The sequence below is a fragment of the Ciona robusta genome, chromosome 1 (genome assembly GCF_009617815.1).
Source record: "Ciona robusta chromosome 1, ASM961781v2".
In the NCBI taxonomy this organism is placed as follows: Eukaryota; Metazoa; Chordata; class Ascidiacea; order Phlebobranchia; family Cionidae; genus Ciona; species Ciona robusta.
Genome location: NC_143235.1, coordinates 15331958 through 15356655, shown reverse-complemented (window position 1 = coordinate 15356655; position 24698 = coordinate 15331958). Strand labels below are relative to the sequence as shown.

At 39.5% G+C, this 24698-nt stretch overlaps 2 protein-coding genes and 1 long non-coding RNA gene across 4 annotated transcripts; all 3 read left to right on the top strand.

Annotated features, from left to right (window-relative positions):
- The first annotated feature begins 88 nt into the window (after positions 1-88).
- On the top strand, positions 89-10765 carry LOC149743693 (cysteine-rich venom protein TEL1-like). Of its 2 annotated transcripts, XM_089882250.1 has the most exons (14): positions 89-261; positions 1543-1714; positions 3241-3379; positions 4903-5024; positions 5242-5295; positions 5603-5736; positions 5966-6800; positions 7227-7340; positions 7407-8060; positions 8128-8962; positions 9207-9320; positions 9388-10222; positions 10471-10584; positions 10652-10765. In XM_089882250.1, exons 1-7 carry the CDS (start codon positions 183-185, stop codon positions 6178-6180), a joined length of 915 nt encoding a protein of 304 aa, XP_089738376.1. In that variant the 5' UTR covers positions 89-182; the 3' UTR covers positions 6181-6800; positions 7227-7340; positions 7407-8060; positions 8128-8962; positions 9207-9320; positions 9388-10222; positions 10471-10584; positions 10652-10765. The 2 variants fall into 2 exon arrangements, with proteins under 2 accessions (XP_089738376.1, XP_089738385.1); XM_089882259.1 differs by lacking the exons at positions 7227-7340; positions 7407-8060; positions 8128-8962; ... (2 more) ...; positions 10471-10584; positions 10652-10765 and adding an exon at positions 6867-7176.
- Positions 10736-24104, top strand: LOC149743691 (uncharacterized). The gene is made up of 7 exons (XM_089890294.1): positions 10736-10756; positions 11714-11852; positions 11920-12033; positions 12098-12211; positions 12461-12574; positions 18043-18156; positions 23793-24104. The coding sequence occupies exons 1-7, from the start codon at positions 10736-10738 to the stop codon at positions 23933-23935; spliced, it is 759 nt and encodes a 252-aa protein (XP_089746420.1). The 3' UTR covers positions 23936-24104.
- On the top strand, positions 20527-23785 carry LOC149743692 (uncharacterized). The gene is made up of 4 exons (XR_016385495.1): positions 20527-20667; positions 20734-20847; positions 21093-21924; positions 22352-23785. It is a non-coding gene; the product is annotated as an uncharacterized LOC149743692 (long non-coding RNA).
- Positions 24105-24698: the final 594 nt, after the last annotated feature.

Genomic DNA, 24698 nt, shown 5'->3' with positions numbered 1-24698 from the left:
ATAGGCTGTACCAAATCACATCCACAATATCCGACACACAATGAGACGTTAAACGGAAATCGTACGTTGTGTAAGAAATATCACAGCGCACACCTTACCAATATACATTAGTCTGGTTTTTAACCTATTGCTAGATAGACTGCGAAGAAAACTTGAAGAAAAATAGAAGTTGAGTGTATGCGATGACTAGGCAAGGGCAGATCTTAGCGATCGCCGCCTTGGTGTTCATCTTTTTCAATCATGTTAACGGAAGAGGACTTGGTAAATATATATTTTAAACTTTAATGCGGTTTTACTTTGTTTATTCTATATGGGCGATGTCCTATACAGTGAGGCACGCCATGGGAGATTTAGGCCAGAGTTGGCTTATTACCCCGAAACATTTATTAAAGGTTTTCTTATCTTCCGTTATTCTTCATGCATTTATAAGTGAATGGAAACTTATTAATCCTCGCATGGCAGGGCAACAGCAGTCGTTATAACACGGGTGTTCTGTTTCATACACCTCGTGTCCGCTTACCAGTTTTTGCGCATAATTATTTTTATTGGTTCCATTTTATCCGATTTTCTAGCGTTTGGAAATCAACACATATTTTTCAACACTTAGACCAACAGTTTCTAAGTCACGGGCGAGGATCGGCCAGAGTAAAGTTAATTTAAGACCTGACAAAGTCAATATACGAATTTCTTTTCCTATTAATGTAGTAGGGTGGGGTAAGATGGGACATCTTTAGCACATAATAACCAAATATCTTGATCGTGTTTTAAACAACTGACAACGATCTATGGGAATCGTGAAGATACGGTTTATAATTCTTTAAATGTTCTTATTTACTAACAAATAGGTTGAGAAAATAGAATGAAAATGTGTGCCATCTTCCCCCCTGTATACCGGTGGCAACGGAAATAACAAAAATATGCGAAACCACTTGCGCACTTGACCGCATATGTTTAAGTTTCACTCCCGTTTTCAACCCGCATAAATATACCATGTACAAAGTGAATGGCAGACATCGCGACTTTATATACAACGGATAGTAGGGTGGGGGAAGATGGGACACCTTTAATACATAATATCCAAATAGCCTGATCGTGTTTTAAACAATTATCAACGGTCTGTGGAAGTCGTGAGGATACGGTTTTATAATTCATTGAATGTTCTTTGTTTACAACCAAATGGAAAGAGAAAACTAAACGAAAAGGTGTCCCATCTTCCCCCACCCTACTATATATCTAACGGTGTTGTTCGAAATCATATTTAATGTTAAAAATACTCGGGTACTCGCCTGCCACGTCGTAGGTCGTCACCCTTATAGAATAGAATCTCTATTATTGAGTGTCTATAAACTGCCTCAGTGGGGTCTAGATGGTAGCACCCTGGGTGTTGGGGTAATAGACCTACATCTCATGTGTTATTGAGTGTCTACAAACTGCCCCTTGAGTCTGTGTTTATGCTTATCTTTATGGGTAAGCCAAATCTCAGGCTTGCTGGGACTTCGCCCACATACACGAAACACTTTAAATATTTATTTTCACCCACAGATCGTTCGAGAAGATCCGCTGATAATTTGACCGAAGCCATCGTATTGACCAACGCTGAAATATCTTCTATTGTCAGCTTGCACAACAACCTTCGTGAGCAACAATCTGCTACAAACATGAAACGACTGACCTGGGACGCGGACCTCGCAACATTCGCACAAAATCATCTGAGGTATTTATTTTGTTACTAGCGTGAGACTTGAACCTTCAACCTGCGGGTGATTTTGATTTTACCTATTGAGTGGTTATGACGTCATCATTTTGTGGCACCAATACTTCAATATTAAACAATACGATGTTCATTAATATGTGATGACGTCATTGGTACTATGACGTCATTATTTACTGGACCTGTACCAATAAACGTTTACGGCGACGCAATTAACCACTCGCTACCGCCGCAAGCGGTGGAATGTGTTAAAATTTTGTCGCTGCCCTGTAAAACTAAAACAGGCCGCAAATCGCAAAATCGTGAAGCGTTCCACGTTTACCCCTATTTTACGCCCCGCCCAAAAATCGGTTAAAGCAAAAAGAAGTCTAATCTATATAAATATTGCAGATGTTGTATATCGGGTGGGAAAAGACGGGACATATTTTGTTCCATTTTTTCGTCCCATTGTGTGGTAAACAAAGAACATTCAAGAATTATGAAATCGAATACTTACGACCACCATAGACTGTTTTTAATTGTTTTAACTATAATTAGGATAGTTGGATATTATGTGCTAAAGATGTCCCATCTTTCCCAATGATAATATATATATATATATATATTATGTCCCATATTACCCCACAGTAAATATTCTACATTTACTCAAGGCAAGACACAGTACCACTACATGCGCAGCATATCGGACTCGAGTCTTTAATTGTTTATAAACTAAGCTTCCATGAAACGGAAACAGCGTCGGCGTAACGCGCTAGCATCTCTGGCTATTCTAAGAAAGCAGAACAATGCTTATTGTATCGTCATCTCGTGAAACAATCGAACGAATCGCGTTTGATAATTGTTTTGCTTCCTCTGTGAATCATAATCGTGGTTTGCCGAATCATCCATGCACGATTCCGTACACGATGTTATGTAGACGCACCAATAATACAATATAGAATATATCATGTCAAAATGATTAAGTACCGATTAGATATATGGCGGGGCAACAACAGTCGTTATAACACGGGTGTTCTGTTTCATACACCTCGTGCTCACTTACGAGTTACCACGTATTTAACTTATTTATCCTCGCATGGCGGGGCAACGACAGTTGTTATAACACGGGTTTTTGTTTCATACACCCGGTGCCCACTTACGAGTTACCGCGTGTGTAACGTTGTGGGTGATTGTTTTACTGTATGGCTGACAATACGAACAACCCATTACACGCAGCTAATGGCTTGACACAAGTACATACATACACCTACAGTAGTGGGTGTTACTTAAGTTCATTTACAATTACTATACTTAAACTAGCAGTCATTAAAACCGGGCGCTTAATTATAAATAAATAATGTGACGGATTTTATAAAATTAAAATTACGTTAAAGTGGTTTCGGTTAGCAGCTACGGACACATACGTCTACGATGGTAGCATCGTTGGGCCTTGACGCATAGTCTCTGGGTTAGAGATACGCGTGCTAGCAACTGTACTACGGCGTCGCTTAATAAATACATCTAGTTTTTCAAATCAATTTTCATTGCAGTACATGTCCTGACGGTCACTCAAGCGGAACGGCAGGCGGTTTTTCGAGTATCGGTGAAAACATCGGGACTTCCCGAACTTCATCAACTACTTACGACCGCACCTTCATTACTACGGTGACACAATCCTGGTATGATGAGGTAAGATTGTGTAAAGCTACTAGCAAGAACAAGCTAAAATCATCCAATGTGTTGTATAAAATGGCGGTCGCGCGTATTTTACATCGGGGATCCGATTCCTTTTTGGCGGGAATAAGCACCGCCAATCCCCGCGTATTTTGGTGCAAGTCCTACAATTGGGAATGCGCTGAAGACACCCATGTTATAACTCGGCACTGAGCATGAGGTGTATGAATACACCATGTGTGTCTGATGTATAAGAAAACAACCATGTTATAACTCGACAGTGAGCATGAGGTGTATGAATACACCATGTGTGTCTGGTGTATAAGAAGACACCCATGTTATAACTTGATAGTGAGCATGAGGTGTATGAATACACCATGTGTCTGGTGTATAAGCAGACATACATGTTATAACTTGACAGCGAGCATGAGGTGTATGAATACACCATGTGTGTCTGATGTATAAGAAAACAACCATGTTATAACTTGACAGTGAGCATGAGGTGTTTTGAGTACACCATGTGAGAAGATACCCATGTTATAACCCGACAGTGAGCATGAGGTGTATGAATACACCATGTGTGTCTGGTGTATAAGAAGACACCCATGTTATAACTTGACAGTGAGCATGAGGTGTATGGATACACCATGTGTGTCTGGTGTATAAGAAGACACCCATGTTATAACTCGACAGTGAGCATGAGGTGTATGAATACACCATGTGTGTCTGGTGTATAAGAAGACACCCATGTTATAACTTAACAGTGAGCATGAGGTGTATGAATACACCATGTGTGTCTGGTGTATACAAAGACACCCATGTTATAACTTAACAGTGAGCATGAGGTGTATGAATACACCATGTGTGTCTGGTGTATAAGAAGACACCCATGTTATAACTTAACAGTGAGCATGAGGTGTATGAATACACCATGTGTGTCTGGTGTATAAGAAGACACCCATGTTATAACTTGACAGTGAGCATGAGGTGTATGGATACACCATGTGTGTCTGGTGTATAAGAAGACACCCATGTTATAACTCGACAGTGAGCATGAGGTGTATGAATACACCATGTGTGTCTGGTGTATAAGAAGGCACCCATGTTATAACTCGACAGTGAGCATGAGGTGTATGAATACACCATGTGTGTTTGGTGTATAAGAAGGCACCCATGTTATAACTCGACAGTGAGCATGAGGTGTATGAATACACCATGTGTGTCTGGTGTATAAGAAGACACCCATGTTATAACTCGACAGTGAGCATGAGGTGTATGAATACACCATGTGTGTCTGGTGTATAAGAAGGCACCCATGTTATAACTCGACAGTGAGCATGAGGTGTATGAATACACCATGTGTGTTTGGTGTATAAGAAGGCACCCATGTTATAACTCGACAGTGAGCATGAGGTGTATGAATACACCATGTGTGTCTGGTGTATTAGGAGACACCCATGTTATAACTTGACAGTGAGCATGAGGTGCATAGTTTTTAGGTAGTGTAATGACACCGAAGTACATTTTTATCATTATAGATCAGTTTCTACACTTATGTTGATCAAACTTGTGAATCTGGTCGAGTATGTGGTCATTACACACAAGTGGTATGGGCCGATACTTACAGGATAGGTTGTGCCGCTGTATTCTGTGCAGACTCGTAAGTTAATATAATTAAGCAATACTATGGTTCCAGAAACTGTGTTGTGTGGAAAATTGAAAACCGTTATTTGGAAAAAAAGTTCTGTGAATTAGGTTGACGTTTAAAATAATTGAATATTCAAAATTAATGTAACAGCCAAACAATAAGCTTGAGGCTTTTTAATCCACCGATTATGTTTTGTAGCAAAATGATGTTAACTTTATTATTAATACAGAAGCCCGTTCCACCACAAAACCATTGTTTCTTGCAACTACGGGCCAGCTGGAAAGTAAGTAGCTCAATCAAATGTATTCTGTTGGGTACAATATATATAATATATATGGCCACATTTATGGTAATTGCCACATTTTCGAATGGCCACATTTACAGTAAATTCCACGTTTGGTAATGACCACATTTATGGTAATGTCATATTTGGTAGTAAGGCCACTCATGTTTTCGGAAACATCACTCCGAATTCCCACCCTCTATGTAATCATAACTCAATACCTGTTGTGACTGCTTTTACAATTTTTTTTAAACAAATATAAAATCCGCATGATAAATAACTCTGTTACATCATAATTACAATTAAGCATCATCAATGCAACAACTACGAGAACTGGAACACCATTTCAAAGTGATGGAGCTGTTTGTTCTGCCTGCGATGTGGCCGACAGTTGTAATAATGGACTTTGCTCGAGTGCAACAAGAGACGTGTCTGATACTGGTAAACTAACTCTACTGTACAAATATTTTTATTTAGGAAGAAATAATATATCAATCATATTAATAATTCACATGGTGGGGCAACGACAGTCATAACACGGGTGTTCTATTACATACACCTCGTGCCCGCTTACGAGTTACCTCGTATATTTAACTTTGTGGGTGATTATTTTAACTTATGGTTGATAAAATAGTGAAATACATTTTAACTGATATTTTTTTTCTGTAAGCTGTTGATGACTGTGCATCAAATGGATGTCTTAATGGCGGAACCTGCACAAATGGGACGAATTCCTATTCTTGTGCATGTGTTAATGGGTATACAGGAACTAACTGCGCAACAAGTAAATTAATTTTTCATTTTCCATTTCAACTGTTTATTAAGCAGTGTATTAAACCTTTTTTTTGCAGACATAGACGACTGTGCCTCAACGCCTTGTCTTAATGGTGGGACCTGCACAGATGGGGTGGCTAGTTTCACTTGTGCATGTGTTAATGGGTATACAGGAGCTGACTGTTCAACAAGTAATTTACTTTTTCATTTTCCATTTTAACTGTTTACCTAGCATAGTACTAAACCTTTTTTTACAGACATAGACGACTGTGCCTCAACGCCTTGTCTTAATGGTGGGACCTGCACAGATGGGGTGGCTAGTTTCACTTGTGCATGTGTTAATGGGTATACAGGAGCTGACTGTTCAACAAGTAATTTACTTTTTCATTTTCCATTTCAACTGTTTATTAAGCAGTGTATTAAACCTTTTTTTGCAGACATAGACGACTGTGCCTCAACGCCTTGTCTTAATGGTGGGACCTGCACAGATGGGGTGGCTAGTTTCACTTGTGCATGTGTTAATGGGTATACAGGAGCTGACTGTTCAACAAGTAATTTACTTTTTCATTTTCCATTTTAACTGTTTACCTAGCATGGTATTAAACCTTTTTTTGCAGACATAGACGACTGTGCCTCAACGCCTTGTCTTAATGGTGGGACCTGCACAGATGGGGTGGCTAGTTTCACTTGTGCATGTGCTAATGGGTATACAGGAGCTGACTGTTCAACAAGTAATTTACTTTTTCATTTTCCATTTTAACTGTTTACATAGCATAGTACTAAACCTTTTTTTACAGACATAGACGACTGTGCCTCAACACCTTGTCTTAATGGTGGGACCTGCACAGATGGGGTGGCTAGTTTCACTTGTGCATGTGTTAATGGGTATACAGGAGCTGACTGTTCAACAAGTAATTTACTTTTTCATTTTCCATTTCAACTGTTTATTAAGCAGTGTATTAAACCTTTTTTTGCAGACATAGACGACTGTGCCTCAACGCCTTGTCTTAATGGTGGGACCTGCACAGATGGGGTGGCTAGTTTCACTTGTGCATGTGTTAATGGGTATACAGGAGCTGACTGTTCAACAAGTAATTTACTTTTTCATTTTCCATTTTAACTGTTTACCTAGCATGGTATTAAACCTTTTTTTGCAGACATAGACGACTGTGCCTCAACGCCTTGTCTTAATGGTGGGACCTGCACAGATGGGGTGGCTAGTTTCACTTGTGCATGTGCTAATGGGTATACAGGAGCTGACTGTTCAACAAGTAATTTACTTTTTCATTTTCCATTTTAACTGTTTACATAGCATAGTACTAAACCTTTTTTTACAGACATAGACGACTGTGCCTCAACACCTTGTCTTAATGGTGGGACCTGCACAGATGGGGTGGCTAGTTTCACTTGTGCATGTGTTAATGGGTATACAGGAGCTGACTGTTCAACAAGTAATTTACTTTTTCATTTCCAATTTTAACTGTTTACCTAGCATAGTACTAAACCTTTTTTTACAGACATAGACGACTGTGCCTCAACGCCTTGTCTTAATGGTGGGACCTGCACAGATGGGGTGGCTAGTTTCACTTGTGCATGTGTTAATGGGTATACAGGAGCTGACTGTTCAACAAGTAATTTACTTTTTCATTTTCCATTTCGACTGTTTACCTAGCATAGTACTAAACCTTTTTTTACAGACATAGACGACTGTGCCTCAACGCCTTGTCTTAATGGTGGGACCTGCACAGATGGGGTGGCTAGTTTCACTTGCGCATGTGTTAATGGGTATACAGGAGCTGACTGTTCAACAAGTAATTTACTTTTTCATTTTCCATTTTAACTGTTTATTAAACAGTGTATTAAACCTTTTTTTGCAGACATAGACGACTGTGCCTCAACGCCTTGTCTTAATGGTGGGACCTGCACAGATGGGGTGGCTAGTTTCACTTGTGCATGTGCTAATGGGTATACAGGACCTGACTGTTCAATAAGTAATTTACTTTTTCATTTTCCATTTTAACTGTTTTTTAAGCAGTGTATTAAACTTTTTTTTTACAGACATAGACGACTGTGCCTCAACGCCTTGTCTTAATGGTGGGACCTGCACAGATGGGGTGGCTAGTTTCACTTGTGCATGTGTTAATGGGTATACAGGACCTGACTGTTCAATAAGTAATTTACTTTTTCATTTTCCTTTTTAACTGTTTTTTAAGCAGTGTATTAAACCTTTTTTTTACAGACATAGACGACTGTGCCTCAACGCCTTGTCTTAATGGTGGGACCTGCACAGATGGGGTGGCTAGTTTCACTTGTGCATGTGTTAATGGGTATACAGGAGCTGACTGTTCAACAAGTAATTTACTTTTTCATTTTCCATTTTAACTGTTTACCTAGCATAGTATTAAACCTTTTTTTTACAGACATAGACGACTGTGCCTCAACGCCTTGTCTTAATGGTGGGACCTGCACAGATGGGGTGGCTAGTTTCACTTGTGCATGTGTTAATGGGTATACAGGAGCTGACTGTTCAACAAGTAATTTACTTTTTCATTTTCCATTTTAACTGTTTACCTAGCATAGTATTAAACCCTTTTTTTACAGACATAGACGACTGTGCCTCAACGCCTTGTCTTAATGGTGGGACCTGCACAGATGGGGTGGCTAGTTTCACTTGTGCATGTGTTAATGGGTATACAGGAGCTGACTGTTCAACAAGTAATTTACTTTTTCATTTCCCATTTTGACTGTTTACCTAGCATAGTAATGAATTTTTTTACAGACATAGACGACTGTGCCTCAACGCCTTGTCTTAATGGTGGGACCTGCACAGATGGGGTGGCTAGTTTCACTTGCGCATGTGTTAATGGGTATACAGGAGCTGACTGTTCAACAAGTAATTTACTTTTTCATTTTCCATTTTAATTGTTTATTAAACAGTGTATTAAACCTTTTTTTGCAGACATAGACGACTGTGCCTCAACGCCTTGTCTTAATGGTGGGACCTGCACAGATGGGGTGGCTAGTTTCACTTGTGCATGTGTTAATGGGTATACAGGAGCTGACTGTTCAACAAGTAATTTACTTTTTCATTTCCCATTTTGACTGTTTACCTAGCATAGTAATGAATTTTTTTACAGACATAGACGACTGTGCCTCAACGCCTTGTCTTAATGGTGGGACCTGCACAGATGGGGTGGCTAGTTTCACTTGTGCATGTGCTAATGGGTATACAGGACCTGACTGTTCAATAAGTAATTTACTTTTTCATTTTCCATTTTAACTGTTTTTTAAGCAGTGTATTAAACCTTTTTTTTACAGACATAGACGACTGTGCCTCAACGCCTTGTCTTAATGGTGGGACCTGCACAGATGGGGTGGCTAGTTTCACTTGTGCATGTGTTAATGGGTATACAGGACCTGACTGTTCAATAAGTAATTTACTTTTTCATTTTCCTTTTTAACTGTTTTTTAAGCAGTGTATTAAACCTTTTTTTTACAGACATAGACGACTGTGCCTCAACGCCTTGTCTTAATGGTGGGACCTGCACAGATGGGGTGGCTAGTTTCACTTGTGCATGTGTTAATGGGTATACAGGAGCTGACTGTTCAACAAGTAATTTACTTTTTCATTTTCCATTTTAACTGTTTACCTAGCATAGTATTAAACCTTTTTTTTACAGACATAGACGACTGTGCCTCAACGCCTTGTCTTAATGGTGGGACCTGCACAGATGGGGTGGCTAGTTTCACTTGTGCATGTGTTAATGGGTATACAGGAGCTGACTGTTCAACAAGTAATTTACTTTTTCATTTTCCATTTTAACTGTTTACCTAGCATAGTATTAAACCCTTTTTTTACAGACATAGACGACTGTGCCTCAACGCCTTGTCTTAATGGTGGGACCTGCACAGATGGGGTGGCTAGTTTCACTTGTGCATGTGTTAATGGGTATACAGGAGCTGACTGTTCAACAAGTAATTTACTTTTTCATTTCCCATTTTGACTGTTTACCTAGCATAGTAATGAATTTTTTTACAGACATAGACGACTGTGCCTCAACGCCTTGTCTTAATGGTGGGACCTGCACAGATGGGGTGGCTAGTTTCACTTGCGCATGTGTTAATGGGTATACAGGAGCTGACTGTTCAACAAGTAATTTACTTTTTCATTTTCCATTTTAACTGTTTTTTTAAGCAGTGTATTAAACCTTTTTTTTACAGACATAGACGACTGTGCCTCAACGCCTTGTCTTAATGGTGGGACCTGCACAGATGGGGTGGCTAGTTTCACTTGTGCATGTGTTAATGGGTATACAGGAGCTGACTGTTCAACAAGTAATTTACTTTTTCATTTTCCATTTTAACTGTTTACCTAGCATAGTACTAAACCTTTTTTTACAGACATAGACGACTGTGCCTCAACGCCTTGTCTTAATGGTGGGACCTGCACAGATGGGGTGGCTAGTTTCACTTGTGCATGTGCTAATGGGTATACAGGACCTGACTGTTCAATAAGTAATTTACTTTTTCATTTTCCATTTTAACTGTTTTTTAAGCAGTGTATTAAACCTTTTTTTTACAGACATAGACGACTGTGCCTCAACGCCTTGTCTTAATGGTGGGACCTGCACAGATGGGGTGGCTAGTTTCACTTGTGCATGTGTTAATGGGTATACAGGACCTGACTGTTCAATAAGTAATTTACTTTTTCATTTTCCTTTTTAACTGTTTTTTAAGCAGTGTATTAAACCTTTTTTTTACAGACATAGACGACTGTGCCTCAACGCCTTGTCTTAATGGTGGGACCTGCACAGATGGGGTGGCTAGTTTCACTTGTGCATGTGTTAATGGGTATACAGGAGCTGACTGTTCAACAAGTAATTTACTTTTTCATTTTCCATTTTAACTGTTTACCTAGCATAGTATTAAACCTTTTTTTTACAGACATAGACGACTGTGCCTCAACGCCTTGTCTTAATGGTGGGACCTGCACAGATGGGGTGGCTAGTTTCACTTGTGCATGTGTTAATGGGTATACAGGAGCTGACTGTTCAACAAGTAATTTACTTTTTCATTTTCCATTTTAACTGTTTACCTAGCATAGTATTAAACCCTTTTTTTACAGACATAGACGACTGTGCCTCAACGCCTTGTCTTAATGGTGGGACCTGCACAGATGGGGTGGCTAGTTTCACTTGTGCATGTGTTAATGGGTATACAGGAGCTGACTGTTCAACAAGTAATTTACTTTTTCATTTTCCATTTTGACTGTTTACCTAGCATAGTAATGAATTTTTTTTTTTTACAGACATAGACGACTGTGCCTCAACGCCTTGTCTTAATGGTGGGACCTGCACAGATGGGGTGGCTAGTTTCACTTGTGCATGTGTTAATGGGTATACAGGAGCTGACTGTTCAACAAGTAATTTACTTTTTCATTTTCCATTTTAACTGTTTACCTAGCATAGTATTAAACCCTTTTTTTACAGACATAGACGACTGTGCCTCAACGCCTTGTCTTAATGGTGGGACCTGCACAGATGGGGTGGCTAGTTTCACTTGTGCATGTGTTAATGGGTATACAGGAGCTGACTGTTCAACAAGTAATTTACTTTTTCATTTTCCATTTTAACTGTTTACCTAGCATGGTATTAAACCTTTTATTGCAGACATAGACGACTGTGCCTCAACGCCTTGTCTTAATGGTGGGACCTGCACAGATGGGGTGGCTAGTTTCACTTGTGCATGTGCTAATGGGTATACAGGACCTGACTGTTCAATAAGTAATTTACTTTTTCATTTTCCATTTTAACTGTTTTTTAAGCAGTGTATTAAACCTTTTTTTTACAGACATAGACGACTGTGCCTCAACGCCTTGTCTTAATGGTGGGACCTGCACAGATGGGGTGGCTAGTTTCACTTGTGCATGTGTTAATGGGTATACAGGACCTGACTGTTCAATAAGTAATTTACTTTTTCATTTCCCATTTTGACTGTTTACCTAGCATAGTAATGAATTTTTTTACAGACATAGACGACTGTGCCTCAACGCCTTGTGTTAATGGTGGGACCTGCACAGATGGGGTGGCTAGTTTCACTTGTGCATGTGTTAATGGGTATACAGGACCTGACTGTTCAATAAGTAATTTACTTTTTCATTTTCCATTTTAACTGTTTTTTAAGCAGTGTATTAAACCTTTTTTTACAGACATAGACGACTGTGCCTCAACGCCTTGTCTTAATGGTGGGACCTGCACAGATGGGGTGGCTAGTTTCACTTGTGCATGTGTTAATGGGTATACAGGAGCTGACTGTTCAACAAGTAATTTACTTTTTCATTTTCCATTTTGACTGTTTACCTAGCATAGTAATGAATTTTTTTTTTTTACAGACATAGACGACTGTGCCTCAACGCCTTGTCTTAATGGTGGGACCTGCACAGATGGGGTGGCTAGTTTCACTTGTGCATGTGCTAATGGGTATACAGGAGCTGACTGTTCAACAAGTAATTTACTTTTTCATTTTCCATTTTAACTGTTTACCTAGCATAGTACTAAACCTTTTTTTACAGACATAGACGACTGTGCCTCAACGCCTTGTCTTAATGGCGGGACCTGCACAGATGGGGTGGCTAGTTTCACTTGTGCATGTGTTAATGGGTATACAGGAGCTGACTGTTCAACAAGTAATTTACTTTTTCATGTTCCATTTTAACTGTTTACCTAGCATAGTATTAAACCCTTTTTTTACAGACATAGACGACTGTGCCTCAACGCCTTGTCTTAATGGTGGGACCTGCACAGATGGGGTGGCTAGTTTCACTTGTGCATGTGTTAATGGGTATACAGGAGCTGACTGTTCAACAAGTAATTTACTTTTTCATGTTCCATTTTAACTGTTTACCTAGCATAGTATTAAACCCTTTTTTTGCAGACATAGACGACTGTGCCTCAACGCCTTGTCTTAATGGTGGGACCTGCACAGATGGGGTGGCTAGTTTCACTTGTGCATGTGTTAATGGGTATACAGGACCTGACTGTTCAATAAGTAATTTACTTTTTCATTTTCCTTTTTAACTGTTTTTTAAGCAGTGTATTAAACCTTTTTTTTACAGACATAGACGACTGTGCCTCAACGCCTTGTCTTAATGGTGGGACCTGCACAGATGGGGTGGCTAGTTTCACTTGTGCATGTGTTAATGGGTATACAGGAGCTGACTGTTCAACAAGTAATTTACTTTTTCATTTTCCATTTTAACTGTTTACCTAGCATAGTATTAAACCCTTTTTTTACAGACATAGACGACTGTGCCTCAACGCCTTGTCTTAATGGTGGGACCTGCACAGATGGGGTGGCTAGTTTCACTTGTGCATGTGTTAATGGGTATACAGGACCTGACTGTTCAATAAGTAATTTACTTTTTCATTTTCCATTTTAACTGTTTTTTAAGCAGTGTATTAAACCTTTTTTTTACAGACATAGACGACTGTGCCTCAACGCCTTGTCTTAATGGTGGGACCTGCACAGATGGGGTGGCTAGTTTCACTTGTGCATGTGTTAATGGGTATACAGGAGCTGACTGTTCAACAAGTAATTTACTTTTTCATTTTCCATTTCGACTGTTTACCTAGCATAGTACTAAACCTTTTTTTACAGACATAGACGACTGTGCCTCAACGCCTTGTCTTAATGGTGGGACCTGCACAGATGGGGTGGCTAGTTTCACTTGTGCATGTGTTAATGGGTATACAGGAGCTGACTGTTCAACAAGTAATTTACTTTTTCATTTTCCATTTTAACTGTTTATTAAGCAGTGTATTAAACCTTTTTTTTACAGACATAGACGACTGTGCCTCAACGCCTTGTCTTAATGGTGGGACCTGCACAGATGGGGTGGCTAGTTTCACTTGTGCATGTGTTAATGGGTATACAGGAGCTGACTGTTCAACAAGTAATTTACTTTTTATTTTCCATTTTAACTGTTTTTTAAGCAGTGTATTAAACCTTTTTTTTACAGACATAGACGACTGTGCCTCAACGCCTTGTCTTAATGGTGGGACCTGCACAGATGGGGTGGCTAGTTTCACTTGTGCATGTGTTAATGGGTATACAGGAGCTGACTGTTCAACAAGTAATTTACTTTTTCATTTCCCATTTTGACTGTTTACCTAGCATAGTAATGAATTTTTTTACAGACATAGACGACTGTGCCTCAACGCCTTGTCTTAATGGTGGGACCTGCACAGATGGGGTGGCTAGTTTCACTTGTGCATGTGTTAATGGGTATACAGGAGCTGACTGTTCAACAAGTAATTTACTTTTTCATTTTCCATTTTAACTGTTTACCTAGCATGGTATTAAACCTTTTTTTGCAGACATAGACGACTGTGCCTCAACGCCTTGTCTTAATGGTGGGACCTGCACAGATGGGGTGGCTAGTTTCACTTGTGCATGTGTTAATGGGTATACAGGAGCTGACTGTTCAACAAGTAATTTACTTTTTCATTTTCCATTTTAACTGTTTACCTAGCATGGTATTAAACCTTTTTTTGCAGACATAGACGACTGTGCCTCAACACCTTGTCTTAATGGTGGGACCTGCACAGATGGGGTGGCTAGTTTCACTTGTGCATGTGTTAATGGGTATACAGGACCTGACTGTTCAATAAGTAATTTACTTTTTCATTTTCCATTTTAACTGTTTTTTAAGCAGTGTATTAAACCTTTTTTTACAGACATAGACGACTGTGCCTCAACGCCTTGTCTTAATGGTGGGACCTGCACAGATGGGGTGGCTAGTTTCACTTGTGCATGTGTTAATGGGTATACAGGACTGACTGTTCAATAAGTAATTTACTTTTTCATTTTCCTTTTTAACTGTTTTTTAAGCAGTGTATTAAACCTTTTTTTACAGACATAGACGACTGTGCCTCAACGCCTTGTCTTAATGGTGGGACCTGCACAGATGGGGTGGCTAGTTTCACTTGTGCATGTGTTAATGGGTATACAGGAGCTGACTGTTCAACAAGTAATTTACTTTTTCATTTTCCATTTTAACTGTTTACCTAGCATAGTATTAAACCTTTTTTTTACAGACATAGACGACTGTGCCTCAACGCCTTGTCTTAATGGTGGGACCTGCACAGATGGGGTGGCTAGTTTCACTTGTGCATGTGTTAATGGGTATACAGGAGCTGACTGTTCAACAAGTAATTTACTTTTTCATTTTCCATTTTAACTGTTTACCTAGCATAGTATTAAACCTTTTTTTACAGACATAGACGACTGTGCCTCAACGCCTTGTCTTAATGGTGGGACCTGCACAGATGGGGTGGCTAGTTTCACTTGTGCATGTGTTAATGGGTATACAGGAGCTGACTGTTCAACAAGTAATTTACTTTTTCATTTTCCATTTCGACTGTTTACCTAGCATAGTACTAAACCTTTTTTTAAGACATAGACGACTGTGCCTCAACACCTTGTCTTAATGGTGGGACCTGCACAGATGGGGTGGCTAGTTTCACTTGTGCATGTGTTAATGGGTATACAGGAGCTGACTGTTCAACAAGTAATTTACTTTTTCATTTTCCATTTCGACTGTTTACCTAGCATAGTACTAAACCTTTTTTTACAGACATAGACGACTGTGCCTCAACGCCTTGTCTTAATGGTGGGACCTGCACAGATGGGGTGGCTAGTTTCACTTGTGCATGTGTTAATGGGTATACAGGAGCTGATTGTTCAACAAGTAATTTACTTTTTCATTTTCCATTTTAACTGTTTACCTAGCATAGTACTAAACCTTTTTTTACAGACATAGACGACTGTGCCTCAACGCCTTGTCTTAATGGTGGGACCTGCACAGATGGGGTGGCTAGTTTCACTTGTGCATGTGTTAATGGGTATACAGGAGCTGACTGTTCAACAAGTAATTTACTTTTTCATTTTCCATTTTAACTGTTTATTAAACAGTGTATTAAACCTTTTTTTGCAGACATAGACGACTGTGCCTCAACGCCTTGTCTTAATGGTGGGACCTGCACAGATGGGGTGGCTAGTTTCACTTGCGCATGTGTTAATGGGTATACAGGAGCTGACTGTTCAACAAGTAATTTACTTTTTCATTTTCCATTTTAACTGTTTATTAAACAGTGTATTAAACCTTTTTTTGCAGACATAGACGACTGTGCCTCAACGCCTTGTCTTAATGGTGGGACCTGCACAGATGGGGTGGCTAGTTTCACTTGTGCATGTGTTAATGGGTATACAGGAGCTGACTGTTCAACAAGTAATTTACTTTTTCATTTCCATTTTGACTGTTTACCTAGCATAGTAATGAATTTTTTTACAGACATAGACGACTGTGCCTCAACGCCTTGTCTTAATGGTGGGACCTGCACAGATGGGGTGGCTAGTTTCACTTGTGCATGTGTTAATGGGTATACAGGAGCTGACTGTTCAACAAGTAATTTACTTTTTCATTTTCCATTTTAACTGTTTTTTAAGCAGTGTATTAAACCTTTTTTTTACAGACATAGACGACTGTGCCTCAACGCCTTGTCTTAATGGTGGGACCTGCACAGATGGGGTGGCTAGTTTCACTTGTGCATGTGTTAATGGGTATACAGGAGCTGACTGTTCAACAAGTAATTTACTTTTTCATTTTCCATTTTAACTGTTTACCTAGCATAGTACTAAACCTTTTTTTACAGACATAGACGACTGTGCCTCAACGCCTTGTCTTAATGGTGGGACCTGCACAGATGGGGTGGCTAGTTTCACTTGTGCATGTGTTAATGGGTATACAGGAGCTGACTGTTCAACAAGTAATTTACTTTTTCATTTTCCATTTTAACTGTTTATTAAACAGTGTATAAAACCTTTTTTTGCAGACATAGACGACTGTGCCTCAACGCCTTGTCTTAATGGTGGGACCTGCACAGATGGGGTGGCTAGTTTCACTTGTGCATGTGTTAATGGGTATACAGGAGCTGACTGTTCAACAAGTAATTTACTTTTTCATTTTCCATTTTAACTGTTTATTAAGCAGTGTATTAAACCTTTTTTTTACAGACATAGACGACTGTGCCTCAACGCCTTGTCTTAATGGTGGGACCTGCACAGATGGGGTGGCTAGTTTCACTTGTGCATGTGTTAATGGGTATACAGGAGCTGACTGTTCAACAAGTAATTTACTTTTTCATTTCCCATTTTGACTGTTTATTAAGCAGTGTATTAAACCTTTTTTTACAGACATAGACGACTGTGCCTCAACGCCTTGTCTTAATGGTGGGACCTGCACAGATGGGGTGGCTAGTTTCACTTGTGCATGTGTTAATGGGTATACAGGAGTTGACTGTTCAACAAGTAATTTACTTTTTCATTTTCCATTTCGACTGTTTACCTAGCATAGTACTAAACCTTTTTTTACAGACATAGACGACTGTGCCTCAACGCCTTGTCTTAATGGTGGGACCTGCACAGATGGGGTGGCTAGTTTCACTTGTGCATGTGTTAATGGGTATACAGGAGCTGACTGTTCAACAAGTAATTTACTTTTTCATTTTCCATTTTAACTGTTTACATAGCATAGTACTAAACCTTTTTTTACAGACATAGACGACTGTGCCTCAACACCTTGTCTTAATGGTGGGACCTGCACAGATGGGGTGGCTAGTTTCACTTGTGCATGTGTTAATGGGTATACAGGAGCTGACTGTTCAACAAGTAATTTACTTTTTCATTTTCCATTTTAACTGTTTACCTAGCATAGTACTAAACCTTTTTTTACAGACATAGACGACTGTGCCTCAACGCCTTGTCTTAATGGTGGGACCTGCACAGATGGGGTGGCTAGTTTCACTTGTGCATGTGTTAATGGGTATACAGGAGCTGACTGTTCAACAAGTAATTTACTTTTTCATTTTCCATTTCGACTGTTTACCTAGCATAGTACTAAACCTTTTTATACAGACATAGACGACTGTGCCTCAACGCCTTGTGTTAATGGTGGGACCTGCACAGATGGGGTGGCTAGTTTCACTTGTGCATGTGTTAATGGGTATACAGGAGCTGACTGTTCAACAAGTAATTTACTTTTTCATTTTCCATTTTAACTGTTTACCTAGCATAGTATTAAACCTTTTTTACAGACATAGACGACTGTGCCTCAACGCCTTGTCTTAATGGTGGGACCTGCACAGATGGGGTGGCTAGTTTCACTTGTGCATGTGTTAATGGGTATACAGGAGCTGACTGTTTAACAAGTAATTTACTTTTTCATTTTCCATTTTAACTGTTTACATAGCATAGTACTAAACCTTTTTTTACAGACATAGACGACTGTGCCTCAACGCCTTGTCTTAATGGTGGGACCTGCACAGATGGGGTGGCTAGTTTCACTTGTGCATGTGTTAATGGGTATACAGGAGCTGACTGTTTAACAAGTAATTTACTTTTTCATTTTCCATTTTAACTGTTTACATAGCATAGTACTAAACCTTTTTTTACAGACATAGACGACTGTGCCTCAACACCTTGTCTTAATGGTGGGACCTGCACAGATGGGGTGGCTAGTTTCACTTGTGCATGTGTTAATGGGTATACAGGAGCTGACTGTTCAACAAGTAATTTACTTTTTCATTTTCCATTTTAACTGTTTACCTAGCATAGTACTAAACCTTTTTTTACAGACATAGACGACTGTGCCTCAACGCCTTGTCTTAATGGTGGGACCTGCACAGATGGGGTGGCTAGTTTCACTTGTGCATGTGTTAATGGGTATACAGGAGCTGACTGTTCAACAAGTAATTTACTTTTTCTATTCCATTTTAACTGTTTACCTAGCATAGTATTAAACCTTTTTTACAGACATAGACGACTGTGCCTCAACGCCTTGTCTTAATGGTGGGACCTGCACAGATGGGGTGGCTAGTTTCACTTGTGCATGTGTTAATGGGTATACAGGAGCTGACTGTTCAACAAGTAATTTACTTTTTCATTTCCATTTTAACTGTTTAAGCAGTGTATTAAACCTTTTTTTTACAGACATAGACGACTGTGCCTCAACGCCTTGTCTTAATGGTGGGACCTGCACAGATGGGGTGGCTAGTTTCACTTGTGCATGTGTTAATGGGTATACAGGAGCTGACTGTTCAACAAGTAATTTACTTTTTCATTTCCCATTTTGACTGTTTACCTAGCATAGTAATGAATTTTTTTACAGACATAGACGACTGTGCCTCAACGCCTTGTCTTAATGGTGGGACCTGCACAGATGGGGTGGCTAGTTTCACTTGTGCATGTGTTAATGGGTATACAGGAGCTGACTGTTCAACAAGTAATTTACTTTTTCATTTTCCATTTTAACTGTTTACCTAGCATAGTACTAAACCTTTTTTTACAGACATAGACGACTGTGCCTCAACGCCTTGTCTTAATGGTGGGACCTGCACAGATGGGGTGGCTAGTTTCACTTGTGCATGTGTTAATGGGTATACAGGAGCTGACTGTTCAACAAGTAATTTACTTTTTCATTTTCCATTTCAACTGTTTACCTAGCATAGTACTAAACCTTTTTTTTGTAGACATAGACGACTGTGCCTCAACGCCTTGTCTTAATGGTGGGACCTGCACAGATGGGGTGGCTAGTTTCACTTGTGCATGTGTTAATGGGTATACAGGAGCTGACTGTTCAACAAGTAATTTACTTTTTCATGTTCCATTTTAACTGTTTATTAAGCAGTGTATTAAACCTTTTTTACAGACATAGACGACTGTGCCTCAACGCCGTGTCTTAATGGTGGGACCTGCACAGATGGGGTTGCTAGTTTCACTTGTGCATGTGTTAATGGGTATACAGGAGCTGACTGTTCAACAAGTAATTTACTTTTTCTATTCCATTTTAACTGTTTACCTAGCATAGTATTAAACCTTTTTTACAGACATAGACGACTGTGCCTCAACGCCTTGTCTTAATGGTGGGACCTGCACAGATGGGGTGGCTAGTTTCACTTGTGCATGTGTTAATGGGTATACAGGAGCTGATTGTTCAACAAGTAATTTACTTTTTCATTTTTCATTTTAACTGTTTACCTAGCATAGTACTAAACCTTTTTTTGCAGACATAGACGACTGTGCCTCAACGCCTTGTCTTAATGGTGGGACCTGCACAGATGGGGTGGCTAGTTTCACTTGTGCATGTGTTAATGGGTATACAGGAGCTGACTGTTCAACAAGTAATTTACTTTTTCATTTTCCATTTTAACTGTTTATTAAACAGTGTATTAAACCTTTTTTTTGCAGACATAGACGACTGTGCCTCAACGCCTTGTCTTAATGGTGGGACCTGCACAGATGGGGTGGCTAGTTTCACTTGTGCATGTGTTAATGGGTATACAGGAGCTGACTGTTCAACAAGTAATTTACTTTTTCATTTTCCATTTTAACTGTTTACCTAGCATAGTACTAAACCTTTTTTTGCAGACATAGACGACTGTGCCTCAACCCCTTGTCTTAATGGTGGGACCTGCACAGATGGGGTGGCTAGTTTCATTTGTGCATGTGTTAATGGGTATACAGGAGCTGACTGTTCAACAAGTAATTTACTTTTTCATTTTCCATTTTAACTGTTTACCTAGCATAGTACTAAACCTTTTTTTACAGACATAGACGACTGTGCCTCAACGCCTTGTCTTAATGGTGGGACCTGCACAGATGGGGTGGCTAGTTTCATTTGTGCATGTGTTAATGGGTATACAGGAGCTGACTGTTCAACAAGTAATTTACTTTTTCATTTTCCATTTTAACTGTTTACCTAGCATAGTATTAAACCTTTTTTTACAGACATAGACGACTGTGCCTCAACGCCTTGTCTTAATGGTGGGACCTGCACAGATGGGGTGGCTAGTTTCACTTGTGCATGTGTTAATGGGTATACAGGAGCTGACTGTTCAACAAGTAATTTACTTTTTCATTTTCCATTTTAACTGTTTACCTAGCATAGTATTAAACCTTTTTTACAGACATAGACGACTGTGCCTCAACCCCTTGTCTTAATGGTGGGACCTGCACAGATGGGGTGGCTAGTTTCACTTGTGCATGTGTTAATGGGTATACAGGAGCTGACTGTTCAACAAGTAATTTACTTTTTCATTTTCCATTTTAACTGTTTACCTAGCATAGTATTAAACCTTTTTTACAGACATAGACGACTGTGCCTCAACCCCTTGTCTTAATGGCGGGACCTGCACAGATGGGGTGGCTAGTTTCACTTGTGCATGTGTTAATGGGTATACAGGAGCTGACTGTTCAACAAGTAATTTACTTTTTCATTTTCCATTTTAACTGTTTACCTAGCATAGTATTAAACCTTTTTTTTGTAGACATAGACGACTGTGCCTCAACGCCTTGTCTTAATGGTGGGACCTGCACAGATGGGGTGGCTAGTTTCACTTGTGCATGTGTTAATGGGTATACAGGAGCTGACTGTTCAACAAGTAATTTACTTTTTCATTTTCCATTTTAACTGTTTACCTAGCATAGTAATAAACCTTTTTACAGACATAGACGACTGTGCCTCAACGCCTTGTCTTAATGGTGGGACCTGCACAGATGGGGTGGCTAGTTTCACTTGTGCATGTGTTAATGGGTATACAGGAGCTGACTGTTCAACAAGTAATTTACTTTTTCATTTTCCATTTCGACTGTTTACCTAGCATAGTACTAAACCTTTTTTTACAGACATAGACGACTGTGCCTCAACGCCTTGTCTTAATGGTGGGACCTGCACAGATGGGGTGGCTAGTTTCACTTGTGCATGTGTTAATGGGTATACAGGACCTGACTGTTCAATAAGTAATTTACTTTTTCATTTTCCTTTTTAACTGTTTTTTAAGCAGTGTATTAAACCTTTTTTTACAGACATAGACGACTGTGCCTCAACGCCTTGTCTTAATGGTGGGACCTGCACAGATGGGGTGGCTAGTTTCACTTGTGCATGTGTTAATGGGTATACAGGAGCTGACTGTTCAACAAGTAATTTACTTTTTCATTTTCCATTTTAACTGTTTACCTAGCATAGTATTAAACCCTTTTTTTACAGACATAGACGACTGTGCCTCAACGCCTTGTCTTAATGGTGGGACCTGCACAGATGGGGTGGCTAGTTTCACTTGTGCATGTGTTAATGGGTATACAGGAGCTGACTGTTCAACAAGTAATTTACTTTTTCATTTTCCATTTTAACTGTTTACATAGCATAGTACTAAACCTTTTTTTACAGACATAGACGACTGTGCCTCAACACCTTGTCTTAATGGTGGGACCTGCACAGATGGGGTGGCTAGTTTCACTTGTGCATGTGTTAATGGGTATACAGGAGCTGACTGTTCAACAAGTAATTTACTTTTTCATTTTCCATTTTAACTGTTTACCTAGCATAGTACTAAACCTTTTTTTACAGACATAGACGACTGTGCCTCAACGCCTTGTCTTAATGGTGGGACCTGCACAGATGGGGTGGCTAGTTTCACTTGTGCATGTGTTAATGGGTATACAGGAGCTGACTGTTCAACAAGTAATTTACTTTTTCATTTTCCATTTTAACTGTTTATTAAACAGTGTATTAAACCTTTTTTTTGCAGACATAGACGACTGTGCCTCAACGCCTTGTCTTAATGGTGGGACCTGCACAGATGGGGTGGCTAGTTTCACTTGTGCATGTGTTAATGGGTATACAGGAGCTGACTGTTCAACAAGTAATTTACTTTTTCATTTTCCATTTTAACTGTTTACCTAGCATAGTATTAAACCTTTTTTTACAGACATAGACGACTGTGCCTCAACGCCTTGTCTTAATGGTGGGACCTGCACAGATGGGGTGGCTAGTTTCACTTGTGCATGTGTTAATGGGTATACAGGAGCTGACTGTTCAACAAGTAATTTACTTTTTCATTTTCCATTTTAACTGTTTACCTAGCATAGTACTAAACCTTTTTTTGCAGACATAGACGACTGTGCCTCAACGCCTTGTCTTAATGGTGGGACCTGCACAGATGGGGTGGCTAGTTTCACTTGTGCATGTGTTAATGGGTATACAGGAGCTGACTGTTCAACAAGTAATTTACTTTTTCATTTTCCATTTTAACTGTTTATTAAGCAGTGTATTAAACCTTTTTTTTACAGACATAGACGACTGTGCCTCAACGCCTTGTCTTAATGGTGGGACCTGCACAGATGGGGTGGCTAGTTTCACTTGTGCATGTGTTAATGGGTATACAGGAGCTGACTGTTCAACAAGTAATTTACTTTTTCATTTTCCATTTCAACTGTTTACCTAGCATAGTACTAAACCTTTTTTTGCAGACATAGACGACTGTGCCTCAACGCCTTGTCTTAATGGTGGGACCTGCACAGATGGGGTGGCTAGTTTCACTTGTGCATGTGTTAATGGGTATACAGGAGCTGACTGTTCAACAAGTAATTTACTTTTTCATTTTCCATTTTAACTGTTTACCTAGCATAGTACTAAACCTTTTTTTACAGACATAGACGACTGTGCCTCAACGCCTTGTCTTAATGGTGGGACCTGCACAGATGGGGTGGCTAGTTTCACTTGTGCATGTGTTAATGGGTATACAGGAGCTGACTGTTCAACAAGTAATTTACTTTTTCATTTTCCATTTTAACTGTTTACCTAGCATAGTATTAAACCTTTTTTACAGACATAGACGACTGTGCCTCAACGCCTTGTGTTAATGGTGGGACCTGCACAGATGGGGTGGCTAGTTTCACTTGTGCATGTGTTAATGGGTATACAGGAGCTGACTGTTCAACAAGTAATTTACTTTTTCATTTTCCATTTTAACTGTTTACCTAGCATAGTACTAAACCTTTTTTTACAGACATAGACGACTGTGCCTCAACGCCTTGTCTTAATGGTGGGACCTGCACAGATGGGGTGGCTAGTTTCACTTGTGCATGTGTTAATGGGTATACAGGAGCTGACTGTTCAACAAGTAATTTACTTTTTCATTTTCCATTTTAACTGTTTACCTAGCATAGTACTAAACCTATTTTTACAGACATAGACGACTGTGCTTCAACGCCTTGTCTTAATGGTGGGACCTGCACAGATGGGGTGGCTAGTTTCACTTGTGCATGTGTTAATGGGTATACAGGAGCTGACTGTTCAACAAGTAATTTACTTTTTCTATTCCATTTTAACTGTTTACCTAGCATAGTATTAAACCTTTTTTACAGACATAGACGACTGTGCCTCAACGCCTTGTCTTAATGGTGGGACCTGCACAGATGGGGTGGCTAGTTTCACTTGTGCATGTGTTAATGGGTATACAGGAGCTGACTGTTCAACAAGTAATTTACTTTTTCATTTTCCATTTTAACTGTTTACCTAGCATAGTACTAAACCTTTTTTTGCAGACATAGACGACTGTGCCTCAACGCCTTGTCTTAATGGTGGGACCTGCACAGATGGGGTGGCTAGTTTCACTTGTGCATGTGTTAATGGGTATACAGGAGCTGACTGTTCAACAAGTAATTTACTTTTTCATTTTCCATTTTAACTGTTTACCTAGCATAGTATTAAACCTTTTTTACAGACATAGACG